Here is a 14,074-nt window from a genome sequence, read left to right on the forward strand (position 1 = left end):
CCAACCTCGAGAGAAGCGAAGGTCAAGGTGCTGTCAAACCAAAAACGCAGACCAGTGCAAGTTCGTTGTCAATATGCCATTCTGGTGCAAAAGATGGATGCCTCGCTTGTTCAATTTCAAAATCCAAGTCGCTCGATCCAGTACATAGGAAATGTTACAACCGCTTAGAAAAACCTCGGCGATCGCTTGGTGCTGGTAGACACGAGTGTAAGCACTCAGGGCTCGGCATCGAAAAAGACAGTCAGCAGTAAAAGAGGGATACGCAGAGAGCTAGGGCGAGGGAGAAGGAGAAGGAGAAATTGAATCGTACCGCAGCTCCGAGAGGTCGTCCATGTGGTTGCACATTGCCACAAACAGGTCGAAGAACAACTTGCCCCCTTCCTCCATCTCCATCTGCAAGGTTCCGCTGCTCTTAAAAGTCTTGCGACTGCGGATGATAAGAGCCAGGTAATGAGCGCGCAGTCGGGAATCGGACTCGGGTGTGTTGTCATATGCATATCGAGCGGATCGCAAGATCACGTCGGCTGGAATACCACTCTGAAGACCCTGCTTTCGGAGAGCAAGGCGCTTGAGTTCTTCCAAGCCGTACTTCTCGGCAGCACAGTACACTGCCGTATCTCGGAGAACGAGATCTCCCACTCCGTAGTGGAACATTGTCGGCTCGCTCGACCCACGGCCACCGGTTTGATTGATATCCTGGGCGTTCTCGAGTGACCAAGAGTTTCTTTGCTTCCCACGCAACAAGCGCGGGAAGTAATCGCCCTTGTACAAAAACTCCAGAACACACGACAGAATCTCAGGTTCTCTATATCAAGTATAAGTTTTTGTTCAATCGAAATAGGCAGGATTGTCTCACTCGTCAGGCAAAGTCAGTTGCTTCGCACCGTCTTCGAGAAACTGCTCCTTCAGAGCAGCGCTGAAAAACGGGGACACGGATAGGACATCTTCATGGGCGGCGAAGAGACGCTGGTCCCGGCCAACAACCATAGTAATGATAGGGCTGGTAAGGGGACTATGGGGATACATTATCAGCACATGAAATGATTGTCGATATTTATGGAGAGCGCAGGTCTGCATTTATAATAAAAATAATATAACACACCTTCCCATTGAGGGACTTTCCACTTTCTGCTTCATCTTCTCCTTAACTAGCTCGTCGTATTTCTTCTTGGCGACCTTGACGGTTTTACCCGCCCGGTCCTTAGATACGAAAGAGCGCTTGAACATAACGGCGCAAAGGGGTCCTATTGCCGAGATATGCCCATAGAAGATGGTCAAAAATGACGAAATAAACTTGTAGTTATCGGAAGGAATGATACGAGTTGGTCGAAAGAAAGACGGATTGACGCTGCAGGTCATGCACACGTAGCATGTGAGTCTTGGAAGCTCCCCACAGAAATGGTTGCCCCGAGTCTTAGTTAAAAGACGAGGAATACGCAGTTCTGGGATGACTTTGCATTCGAGAATCTGAAATGACTCTCTTAGCGAACAGTTATCGACTCCGGCAGGCGTGGAAGGAAAGAAAAAAAAGAAGAAAGGAAATGGGAAGAGGGGGTTTAAATGTAGAGGTCAGGTGATATCAAATGTGACTAGGGACGAAGTCACCTGTTAATTGAGGCTCAGGATCAGGCTTAGCTAAAATTTTGTGTGGCTGGTTCTTTGGGAAACCCCCAGGGCTGTGTATGTTGGCGCTAAATTCTCACGTCACACTAGTCACCATAGATGCGCTAAGTCCGAACCAATGAAAACTTACAGGGTATATTTGCCAAGAGTACCGTTATGACTTATCTATGTTCTTAACAGGGCATGATGAAGGGGGATTGACGTCGAATGATATATATTTGCATGAAGCCGATCATGTTGGATGACCAACCTTCCAATATGCACAAATAAATATGAACTAATTATTAAAACACTAGAAGATATATTTCCCTCGCCAGCGAGAGAGTAATCATCTGAGATCACTTTATCCCTAAAATAAGGGATTTGTGTCGTGTCGAAGATTCCTCCGTTGCCATTTTGGTACTCAAAGCAAGCCGCAACCAGCAGTAAGCATCACAACACCAAAGCTCGAGAAGTGACCGACAGTGACAGCGTACATGCCATTGCCGGCAGAGCAGGACCGGTCTCGCTGCCCATCGCATTTCACGGTGGTGGCTTCCGTGCCAGAGCTGTAGTATTCCTGTGCATTGTCATGGTCGGTAAGCGATTGAACATTGGTATGAAAGGGGCTCAATAGGATAACTCACGGTTCCATAGTGCTTGAAGTTGACAAGTCCGCTAACGTACATGTTCTGTGTTGTATGGTTAGCCACTTTAATATAGCATCTCAGGTTCAACCATGGCTTACGGGAACACCGTCAAGAATGTTATTTCCACGGTTCAAAGTACCGGGCTGCGAACCAGCAAAGTTGGCCCACGCTTCGTTGCCGATGGGGAAAGCAGCAAGTGCATTGCTGGTGATTTGCTTATCCGGGAAGTTCTGGGCCAGTGCAACGTGGGCCAGATATGTGAGAGCACCACCCAGGGAATGTCCGACTGCCTCCAAAGTGTAATCCGGGTACTTCGCGATGAGCGATTTGACCTCAGCAATGATAGTTTCGTGTACAGCAGACCAAGGTCTGTTAATACCTCTCATGATCTTCACGTCGGAAGGGAAAGTCACGCCCGAGAATGAGGGAGTGACGAGAGCAATGTCAATGTCATTCACGAAGTCGGTGACTAGATTAATTAGCATGGTGAGCTGGTATTGAAATGAATTGATTGGTCCATACTGGTTGTCGAGCCCCTCAAGATGACAGAGATCTTCTTCTTCTCAGTGGAGTATCCGACGAATCCCTATTGGAATTAGTCTTTTGCTAGTGTGTAGAAAAAATACCACGCCTACATTGGTGGAGGTCAGGAGGTCAGTAATCCTCTTGGTAATAGTGACATCGAAGGCCTTTCCGATACAACCGGTGTAGACAGCAGAAGAAAGCTGTGCTGCACGGTGCAAATCAGGGAAAGCAGCGGTGGCTTGAGATAATGTTAGAGCTGCCTAGCGGGACAAAGATGGGGTGATGAATTGACATACCAGCAGTTGCCCTCGGCTCCAAAAGTGGTGCAGAAAGGGCTTGAGAGATCAAGGAGATCCCTACAAGCAAAGATTGGCAGTTGAACAACATGTTGGAATAATATATGAGGATTTTATAGACCGATTTTGAGGTAGAAAGGCTGCTGGAGTGTTGTCTTTGGATGGAAAAAAGGAAAACTGTCTCGGTTTATCTGGCTCTTTAAATACTTCTTCAGATACCCCTCAAACTCTTCCCACGTCCTCATTGTCACTATATTTGCACACGATATGCCGCAGAGGGGAGACGGAAGCTGCGCCAGGTGGGTTGCCTCGGGATGATATCCCAAACAGGTAATTCAGAGTACGGAGCCAAAGCTATCATGCATGGTGAATGTACAGGTGACCATTCGGGGAATATCCGCGGATTTCTCGGGTTCTCCAGCCTGGTGATAATAGTTCCAGCAAGTTCAAGTACTACCTATGGGCTTCTAAGACTCATTTGATCTTCACATTAGATGGGGCCTGGGCTGAGACAAAATATGTGCAAAAAGCCTCATTAATTAATCAGAATTGCCAATATCTACTCGTGGACCACTATGCCAATCCTTCTGTCTCGAAGCACTGAAATGGGGGCCTAGTACGGAGTACTCCGTACAGCATATAGTAAAATTTGACCGCCTGGCTCACCGCTGGCTTTTCATTACCCACTCCGTACAAACATTTCAATTCTAAAAGGTCTACATATGTAGGTAATTTTGACACTACTTGACTAGATAATTGCTCTATTTCTGCTGAATAAATAATAAATAAACTCAATAGGTCGTCGTGCTAATTAAACAAAGAGTTATAGCGTAGAGTATTTAAAATATAGATAATTCAATCATCAAGAATTCAAAGTAGTATACAACATTGAGTATGAGAATAGTTAGCCGCTTATACGGCCTTGTCAAGCGTTTTTGGTAGTCTTTTTTGATGGATGTAAAGGGTAGAAATTTGTAAGATCTCTAATATTGACGCTATGGAATCAGAGGAAATAACGTATGACGAATTGGATCTGAGACACAGGTAAATCAGAAGGATTGGGATCATGGCGGTCAACGGAGATTGCTTCTAGTGTTCCATAGTGGCTTATGTTGTACATACACAGGCTAGTCTAAGGTACTCCGTATGCAGCCCTAACTACCCTGGGCTGATTGTTAGACCGGGGCGTTGGGTTAGTTTCCAGGTCGGGTGGAGCATGCACTCTCAGTGAATCGGAGTTTATTTCTTAAGGACAAGCTCGATGTCTATACTGATCCCCATGGCGTAGTGTATATGTATGACGTGCCTCCTTCTCGACAATTTTAGTAGTCTTTATTGGTTTTCGTTACGTGCTAGGTCTTCAGACACAGATTGTAGTCAACTCAAAATACCAGAAATAGGGAGTGGATGAAGAGAAGTGAAGAAAGAACCTCTAGAAGGGAAGTATAGCCAGCAAGACCCACTTCCTCACGCTATATAATGTATACAGACTAATTAGGTGAGTAAACCAACCTTTTAAGGTTTAGAACAAAGACATCTAGATCCTTCAGCATGTGATAGCATGTGATCGTGGGGGTCTCCTTAGATCTTTTTAGATGTCCTGTTTTGAATATCACCCCCTTATTAGTGTGCGAGCTAGAAGGACAAGAAGCATTAGCTGCAAAATATAGAATATAGGCGGCGAAGAATGTGTGAAATGTCTAAACTTACCCATGACACTGTCCACCCGCCCCACCCATACCCGTCGCGGGTTGCCATGAGTAGATGATGGAAGTAGAAAGTTAGGCTACAGGCAATTCAGGGCTGGAGCGATTAGGCATCGGGAATTTATCTATTGAGAATTCAAGTATCAAGAATTCGCCCATCGAGGAATATGTAGACTCAATCTTTAACTTCAAGACTATGTGAAGAACGAGTGCGATATTGGTGTATAGATGTGAAAAATACCCGTCTTACAATCTGTACTGCGGGCAGAATCTGAACTGGCGCACTAGTGATTGTCGTACTCGGACCCAACATCACAGTGTGGAGCAAGAATATAATATTGAGCAATCAAACTTGGACTTGGCAAAGCTAGCGTCGGAAACGGGCTACGTAGGTAGAAATTATTTCCAAGTCCGGCTAGACTAAATAATATTTGCGGGGAAAACGTGGTGGTCGTCATGTGTTTAATTAAACAGCCTCGGCCTTTTAACTTCGGAATATGTTTAAGCTTGAACGTTGATCAAACTCCGATCGACACGAATTGATGAAGGTCGTCGCTATATTCCACCAGGAAGGATTCATGGCGGGGTCAAATGGAACATCTCGGTGACTATATCCGGGTATCCCGAGCTGAATTGGGCTCTTCAAATGTTTTTACCCGTGGACGTTTTCGTCGTGTTTACTCTGCAAACATCGTTTCCTGTAAAGCTCCATTAAGGATAAACCTGCTTATATGTTACAACAATTAATGCCGATGAATATACTACTTTACATTCCTGAAGTTTGAAACGATGAACTTCGCGTAGCCTCCGGTGAGTCCGATAATGCACAGACGGGCTACTGTTCCATTCGGGAAGCTTTATTCCCGTTCCTGGCGGAGCGTGGCCCGTTCAACCGAAGCAATAGGTAGTTTAGGTTTCGGCAGATGGAGACCGAGGTGCTTGGCTTTGCGGGGTTACGAGACAGATTAGAATATGCAGGATGTCAAATAAATTAAAATATGCAGCCTTCAAGGCAGAAGCCGAATTTCTATACGAGTTTCTATACGAGTTTAATCCCGACATGGTCACGCTTTGGCGTCGACCGCGGTATACCATATTCACCCATTTGATTCTAGTGCATGAGGTGCGCGCTTGGCAGAGGTGGGATGGATACATATTTGCTTCTCCCCTCTTTTTTCTCCTTAAACAAAAATGAGATGGGTCACACAGTCATGCCACCTTTAGTGTTCCTTCGGTGTTCGCCGAGCCATCCATAAGAATACCGTCGACAAACCTCCCCACTTTTAATATTTCAACACCTGCATTACTAGCAGAGATGGATATATAGTTTCCCGCGTGTTACGTACGTACATGTTGGTGTTGAAGTATGTACGTATACTCCAAACACCGAATATCAATTGGGCGTCAATGGCTACATTCGATTCCAACATATGAACCCAAGAGCTAGGATATCTGTAGTCAATCATCAAGTTCTAAGGTTGGTAATTCCCGATAAGTGAGAGCGGAAATGCATGCCATAGTCCTTTTTCTAGTGGCTTTGAAAATGCATATGTTGGCTGCAGAACTACCGCATTCAGGCACCGATGTACCCCAGACGCGTCACATGGTGCAGGGTCTGTGTGGGGCGCATGAGGAACGCATGGAAAAAAGTGATCTTATAGTACCTACATATTGAGACCCCCGCCTTGATGTATCTAGTCTCCAAAAGTGAGACAAATTGGACGCCCTGCTAAGGTTAGATTCGGATGTACTCTTTTTATTTGTAATCGTTAATTCGGCGATTACTTTGACTTTGGTAAGACATATTCCACCCAGCTACACCGAAGAGCTGACATTAGGATGTACGAGCCTATGGATATTATAGGTAGACGTGCCAAGAAAGGATTGTCGGGCGACCGACGGAGTTGCCATGTAACGGCCAATCACAGATCGCATAGGTATCAAAGAGATCACCTCTAGGACCTTCGCAAAAGATGAAAGAGACGATCCGCGAATTCCACGGATGCCATGGATGCCATGGTCCCGAAGAGGGTGGAGCGTTCGGGCTGGGCAGGAACCTCTAGGAACCTCCAGGGCTTGGCACAGCCTTGGAACATTGGAGCCTTGGAAGCTTGAAGTTGGGTACTTTGGAACATTGGAACGGTCCGAGTCTAGCCCTATTTAGGCAAGGTGGCTAAATTAGTCCCATTGGGGGCCGTTTAGTCTGTTTGGTCCGGTCGAAAGAGGTATAGCATGTGTTGTGGGAGGTACCTTCCAAGGATTCTCTCCCCCTTTCTGTCTCATATGGACTTCCAACAATTCAAACATCTCCATATTATAGCTTTCTCCACAGACGCGGTGTCTGGCCACGCTCCATGTCGTGCACTTTCGCTGCAGACAGGGCCTTTGGTCCCGCAGTTGCGTCCTGTCGGAGAGCTTTCGACTTTACGTTATACTTTGAAGAGCTATTCTTCGCTTTGATTCCGTCCTCGCTTCTGTTGATGGGTGCAGCCACACGGCTCTGTGTATTGCTTCGTCGGCCAGTGCATGCCCGATGGGGACTTTTGTACTTTCTCAAGCTGGTACATTTGATACGCTGTGACATATCTCTAGAGTATTGGCTCATACTTGACTAGGGCGCAGTTTCTGCTTTTGCAGTTCTTGAGCTCGTCACGCTCATCCTTATCGCGACTGGTCAGGGCGCAACAACGCGACTTTCTGTCCCCGCCGCCGTGCTGTCATTGCTCGCTGCGTGTGGAATCGCTATTTTATCTCATTATGAGCATACTCGATCCAACCGCCCATCGTTCTTCCTTGCTTTTTACCTATGTCTCACAGCTCTACTCAGGTCTGCCATGACCCGCACATACTGGTCTCTTGAGGCACATCGCAGTGTGGCAGGTGCTGCTCTTGCTGCCTTGCTCGTGCAATTGTTCATGGCGGTACTCGAGAGTGGACGTCTAAGAGGCCTAGAAGATACAAAGCAGTCTCCAGAGGAGAGCGCTAGCTTTGTGTCACGAAGTCTATTCCTATGGCTTAATCGTCTTCTATGGACCGGCTACCAACGTACACTGACCGCGGCCGATCTAGGACCGATCCATCGCAGTCTCTATACAGCACAATTAGATACTCAGTTCTCACGGATATCTACAAGACGTTCGAGTTTGTGTCACCATTTTTTACAGATCTCACAAATACCACGTAGACTTCACTAACACATTCAGTTTCGTATTTCGGTCTACCTGGCCGAGCTCTCTTGTGTCTAGGTCGATACCTCTTCCTCCCAATAATCCCTCGGCTGTGTCTTACTGGATTCACCTTTGCACAACCGTTCCTCGCCACCGAGCTGATACGCTATTTGGGCGATGAATCTGCTCCCAAGAATCATGGCTATGGCCTTGTCGGTGCCTCATTCCTTGTATATGGAGGAATTGCTGTGAGCTCTACAGACTATAACTGAAATAAAGGACTCTCTGGTCTAACGGTCAACCTTAGATATCGAGAGGCTGGTATTCGCATTTGAACTACAAAGCCGTGACTTGTATGCGTGGAGGGCTTGTCGACATTGTCTTTAACAAAGTGCTTCGGTTGCCAGAAGACAAAGAGAACGAGTCTAAAGCACTGACTCTGATGAACAGCGATGCTCAGCGAATCTCCACTACGCTGGCGTTCTTACATGAGCTTTGGGCAGGATTACTAGAGACTGCATTGGCTACGTGGCTCTTATGGCGACAAGTCGGGCCATCGAGCTTGACGGTCGTAGGGTTGGCGCTTGGTACGTTTCTTTTTCAAATACATCTTAGTGGCAACATGTCCTGATTTGCTTGACAGCCAGCACCGTGGTATCTACTTTCATTGGAAAGTCAACCGGACCCCAACAGCAGAGATGGATGAAAGCCACCGAGAACCGAGTCTCTGCCACACGGAAGATGCTGTCATCTCTGAAGGCAATTCGAATGACTGGGTCGGGGCTGCTGGCAGGTACCATGGTCGAAGACTTCCGACTTAGAGAGTTTGCCGCATCGAAGATATTTCGGAGACTCATTGTCGGAGGGGTTCTATCATGTAGGAGTTACGTATCCTCTACATCGTGGAAATACTAACTTGGCTGTAGCGTACACTACACTTACTATATCGCCCGTACTCGTGTTTGGCACATATATCGGAACCACCTTGTCCCAGCACCGGAACCTGGACCCCGCAAGGCTGTTTACCTCTTTAATTCTTATCACCCTATTGGCCAGTCCGCTCATCCACATTCTGCAGATGTTTCCGTCTCTTGGTGCTGCAAAAGGGTGTTTCCAGCGGATCGAAGCGTTTCTTGAAAAGCCAGAAAGGTTTGATTATCGCCATCTGGCTTCGGATCATCCTTCCCAAGATCAAATGGAAAACGAGAACGATGTTCCCAGTGAGCAAGACAACTCTGCAAAGTCTGCTAAGGTCACCGCACTTCCTGTAGATACAGCAATATCCGTACAGGAGGGTGAATTTGGATGGACCACTGAGCCCCACTTGCATGCCATTTCTCTTAATATTCGCAAAGGGGAACACGTTGTCATCACTGGCCCCGTTGGAGCTGGGAAGTCACTATTACTGAAGTCCTTGTTGGGCGAAGCTAAGTGTACTGGAGGATCGGTGCAACTAGGCAGTTCTCGAATCGGATACTGCGGTCAGGCTGCTTGGATAGAGAATACCACCGCTCTAGAAAATGCATTCCGATGCGCGCAAGAAGACCCTGCCTGGCGTCGCAAGGTTATTGACGCGTGTGCTCTAGGTGATGTAATTGAGTCGCAGCCAGCCCAGGCAACTGTTGGCAGTGGAGGCGTTCGTATTAGCGGAGGAGAGAAACAGCGCCTGGTATATCCTCCCTATCTTTGCCGGCGATGTAGATAGCTAATTAATACTTCAGGCACTGGCTCGAACGATCGCATGGAAACCTGATATTATTCTCCTGGACGATGTGTTCAGTGCCCTGGATCAGAAGACGGTCACACATGTACGGGACTCTCTCTTCGGACCACGTGGACTTTTGCGGTCACTGGGCATTACTGTGATTGAAACAACAAATCATGGTAAGTGATGATTTTCATGGATGTAAAACGGGACTGATGATTGGCGATAGAGCGGTGGGCTGCAATGGTTGACAGTGTCTACCAAATTGATGAAACTGGGTATCTAGTTTCCTGCGACTCCCCTGTGTCTTCAACTTCAGCCAGTGGGAACGATACAAATGTTCCTCCAGAGTCATGTCAGTTGCCTGAGAATGGCCACGAAAGGCCCGCCGAGAAGTCCAAAACTACCGCGAAGCCAATGGACGATGTTGTCGCTAGCATCAAGGATCGAACAGTCTATCGAAAATACTTTGGCTCAATCGGGACAGCCAACATGATGATTTTCCTCTTCTTCGGTATTGCGTTCGCATTTTGCATCAAATTTCCAGGTAGACACTCGTATAAATTGACATGAGGGTATTCAACTGACCTCATAATAGATATTTGGGCGCAGTGGTGGTCTGAGGACAGCCACAAAGGGACCCACAATGTCGGCTACTGGCTGGGATTATACGCTATGTTGCAGGTGCTGCCACTCGTCATGATGGCGATCTGGCTGGGGTTAGTAATATTTGCCTCGGTTCTATATCATCCCATGTTGTTCTTTTCAAGCTAACTTGGCGGTAGGCATATGATGATGAAAATTGTCCCTGCATCTGGAGTTGGGCTTCACCGTCAACTACTCAAGACCGTCTTAAATTCGACATTCTACTTCGCCAGCACCACCGACTCAGGAGATCTGCTCAATCGGTTCACTCAAGACCTAATGATGGTCGATATGGAATTACCTATCCATATGTTGAACACCACGACAACACTATGGGAGTGTATGATTCAGATTGTCCTAGTCGCCGTGGCAGCAGTATATGCCATCGCCGTGCTACCAGCTGTAATGATCGTTCTTTTCCTCATCCAGTACTTCTATCTCCGCACCTCAAAACAACTGCGTCAGCAGGAATTGCAGTCCAAAGCAAGCCTTCATACCAAGGTCCTCGAGACGTGTACAGGGCTGGAGATTATTCGTGCCCATGGTTGGCAGGGTACTTGGCAACGGGAGTTCCGCAAGGATCTGGACAGATCGCAAGAGCCTTTCTATCTGCTTTATTCCATCCAGCGCTGGCTGCAACTCACCTTGGATCTGGTCGTGGCCGGTCTTTCTGTGGTTGTGACCGGTATGGCCGTGGGGATCCGTAACAAAACAACGGTCGGAGCCATTGGTGTTGCATTCCTGAACCTCACCACGCTGGGCGAAACACTAACCACGCTAATTAACTCCTGGACCTCCCTCGAGGTTTCCTTGGGGGCTATTGCTCGAATTGAGGCTTTCGAAAGAAGCACCCCGCTCGAACCGGAGGTGGATTCCCCTGTGGATGTTCCGAGTTCATGGCCCGCATCTGGAATGGTCAAGTTTCATGACGTGTGGTCTAGCTATACCCCAGAGCCAGAAAGCCCGATCTGGAGTTTGCATGGTGTCTCCTTTGAAATCCAACCAGGGGAAAGCATTGCCATCTGTGGTCAAAGCGGGGCTGGCAAATCTACGTTGCTGCTCACGTTGCTGGCACTTGTCGAAACCCGGAAGGGCACGATCAGCATTGACGGGGTAGATATCTCTCGAGTTAACAGATCTGTTTTGCGCTCGAGATTCCACGTCATTGCCCAAGACACTTATCTACAAGGGGAGACTCTGAGAGACGCACTGGATCCACATGGGGGCTGCAGCGACGAGAACATATGGGATATTCTCACCCAGTGCGCGATCAAAGAAAAGGTGGAGAGTTCTGGAGGATTGTCCGCTTTGCTAAAAGATGTAACTTTCTCCAGCGGTGAGGCTCAGTTGTGCTCTTTGGCTCGCACCGTTCTAGAAGCGGGTCATCGGTCAGGTGGTATCATCCTTTTCGATGAAGCTACAAGCGGGTAAGTGAAGCATTCGGTTCCCTCGTATAGAAGATAATTCCAAGCTAATTATCGACTCTAGTGTTGACATGGCAAATGAACAACGAGTTCGAAGCCTGATCAAAGAGAGATTGCCTGATAAAACGACAATTTCAATTTTGCACAGGCTCGAGGCGGCGGTGGAATACGACCGGATTCTTGTTATGGATGACGGGAAGGTCATTCACTTCGGTAGTCCGGCAGAGGTTGTTCATGAGTCCGAACTTTTTTCCTCTTTGAGGGAATAGGGGGCCTTTTATCGTGTATCTAAGCAGCAGCGAAGTCATGGATTTATCTCACCTGGGCATGATCAGATATGTAGACAGCACCCATGTCCCATATGGTCGCGACCTATGTTGTATGTAGATAACATGGATAATATATCACATTACTCTTCATCACGCCTTTCCTATCGCACCAGTAGGTCAGTAAGCACAGAAAGACCACTAATAGGAATATGAACAGTCCCCACTAAGCTCATAGTGTTAAAGAAGTGGGTCATATCCTTGCAAAATGAACCGCCCTAATTTAGTGGCGGCTACAGGGCAGGTCTTATTAGTGTGAACGACAGTATATCCAACATCACGCTCCCAAACCAACTATACTTGCAGAAACCCACTAGTACGTAAAATTTCACCCGCACCATGCATATTACAAGGTTGCAATGGGATTGTGTCTGCATGTCACTATTTAGTGTGCGGCACCAGCCTTCAGTTTGAGACATCCCCTCTTCCATGTCGCAATAATATCACTCTATCGCTTTTCGACTCAACATGTCAGCTGGGGAGATAGCCGGTTATTTCTTCAAATATGCGTCAATACCAGTCGCTGTTGGAGTTGGGCTATACTTGATCCTCCTAGGGTTACTCATCACATCAACCTTCCAATCACATGTCGTTTACCTGCACGCAATTCAGATGACATGGTTCAAAGACCTCAATGTACCCGAAAGTTTTGGGTTCTTGAAGAACCAGGTCACTCCGTTCTCCATCAGAACGACGGACGGTGAGTGGCTATATGCCTGGCATATTCTTCCCGTGGAACTATATCGCAAGCATCAAATGTCTCTTGTCGAAGAGCCCGTAGGCTTTGTGTCCGATATCAAGTCCCGAGTGGGATTTCAATTATTGCGGGAGGACCCCGACGCTCGTTTGATACTTCATATGCATGGCGCTGGGGGAACCGTCGCCTCAGGTTACCGGGTCCCAAATTATCGTGCGCTGTCAGCGGGCAATCCTGGGAAAATCCATGTTCTCACATTTGATTATCGAGGATTTGGCAAGAGTACCGGGTCACTATCTGAAACTGGGCTCATCATTGATGCTCTCGCCGTGGTGGACTGGGCAATGAATGTTGCAGGCATCCCTCCATCTCGAATTTTGATATTTGGTCAGTCGATGGGCACGGCCGTGAGCATCGCTGTATCCAAACAACTTGCTGTACAGAATCCGCCAATAGTCTTCGCAGGCACGGTGCTGGTTGCGTCATTTGTGGACATTGCAACATTGGTCTCAACTTATCGAGTCGCGGGTACCGTGCCAATTTTGTCGCCAGTTGCGAGGTTCCCTTTCCTCTTCAAATATCTTCAGCGATTCATTCGAGACAAATGGCTGAGCAAGGATTCTATTGCGCAATATATCCGCGCAAACGAGCGCAATGGAGAGAAATACCGAATAACGATTATTCACGCCGAGGATGACTACGACATTCCATGGAACCATTCTCAACTTGTGTTTTGGCATGCGGTTAATGCTTCAATGCCAGCGGGGATCAGTTATGACGACCTCGAACAAAAGAAACTCGACTCAAAAGCAGATTTAGGAGCTGCCGGGTCCATGGTGGAATGGAAAACGGATAACGGGGTTATTCGTGAAGAAATCTTGAAAACTGGATTGCACGATGTCATCATGGGGTATCCAGTAGTCACAATGGTGGTGATGAGATTTTTTGAAGCGGCAGATCCATCATTCACGCCCTGAGTTCAACCGTGTGTGCCTGGATGAAAACATAGAAACATTGATTTTCTAAACATGAGCATGATGTACAAAACGAATAGTTTTTATATGGGTTCATTTCCTCTAAAGTACAATAGCGAGTTGCGCACAGCTCAGTAAACGAGAGACTCACAATTATGGACTTCGGTAAATTAGAGCTACAAGTACTCCGTAGAAGAGAAAGCATTACCCAACGAATGAAGAGAGAGCTCTCTTAATTTGGATGGTGCCAAGTCCATAGATGGGGCAAATGTGGATGTGGCTGTGCTAGTGATGCGGTGGCACATGCGGGGTTGTTCAGCCACCGGTGATATCATCACGAGGAACAGGCTCGAGTGG

The 14,074-nt window shown here is 47.3% G+C and overlaps 4 protein-coding genes across 4 annotated transcripts; 2 read left to right on the forward strand and 2 right to left on the reverse strand.

Moving 5' to 3' along the window:
* Nucleotides 1-270: 270 nt before the first annotated feature.
* N7471_003325 (BTB/POZ domain-containing protein) lies at nt 271-1,227 on the reverse strand (the record flags this gene model as incomplete). Its single annotated transcript, XM_057276045.1, has 3 exons — nt 271-805; nt 857-1,012; nt 1,103-1,227. The coding sequence occupies 3 exons, from the start codon at nt 1,225-1,227 to the stop codon at nt 271-273; spliced, it is 816 nt and encodes a 271-aa protein (XP_057140683.1).
* A 799-nt stretch (nt 1,228-2,026) lies between these two features.
* N7471_003326 (putative alkaline lipase) lies at nt 2,027-3,164 on the reverse strand (the record flags this gene model as incomplete). The annotated part of the gene is made up of 6 exons (XM_057276046.1): nt 2,027-2,182; nt 2,250-2,294; nt 2,351-2,721; nt 2,775-2,838; nt 2,888-3,015; nt 3,074-3,164. 6 exons carry the CDS (start codon nt 3,162-3,164, stop codon nt 2,027-2,029), a joined length of 855 nt encoding a protein of 284 aa, XP_057140684.1.
* Nucleotides 3,165-7,613: 4,449 nt separating this feature from the next.
* On the forward strand, nt 7,614-11,989 carry N7471_003327 (ATP-binding cassette transporter; the record flags this gene model as incomplete). The annotated part of the gene is made up of 10 exons (XM_057276047.1): nt 7,614-7,920; nt 7,983-8,194; nt 8,254-8,533; nt 8,590-8,823; nt 8,873-9,615; nt 9,668-9,830; nt 9,881-10,198; nt 10,250-10,370; nt 10,437-11,723; nt 11,785-11,989. 10 exons carry the CDS (start codon nt 7,614-7,616, stop codon nt 11,987-11,989), a joined length of 3,870 nt encoding a protein of 1,289 aa, XP_057140685.1.
* Nucleotides 11,990-12,514: 525 nt separating this feature from the next.
* N7471_003328 (alpha/beta hydrolase) lies at nt 12,515-13,720 on the forward strand (the record flags this gene model as incomplete). Its single annotated transcript, XM_057276048.1, has 1 exon — nt 12,515-13,720. One exon carries the CDS (start codon nt 12,515-12,517, stop codon nt 13,718-13,720), a length of 1,206 nt encoding a protein of 401 aa, XP_057140686.1.
* Nucleotides 13,721-14,074: the final 354 nt, after the last annotated feature.

Source organism: Penicillium samsonianum (assembly GCF_028829775.1).
Source record: "Penicillium samsonianum strain IBT 33392 chromosome Unknown utg000002l_segment0_segment0, whole genome shotgun sequence".
Taxonomy (NCBI): Eukaryota; Fungi; Ascomycota; class Eurotiomycetes; order Eurotiales; family Aspergillaceae; genus Penicillium; species Penicillium samsonianum.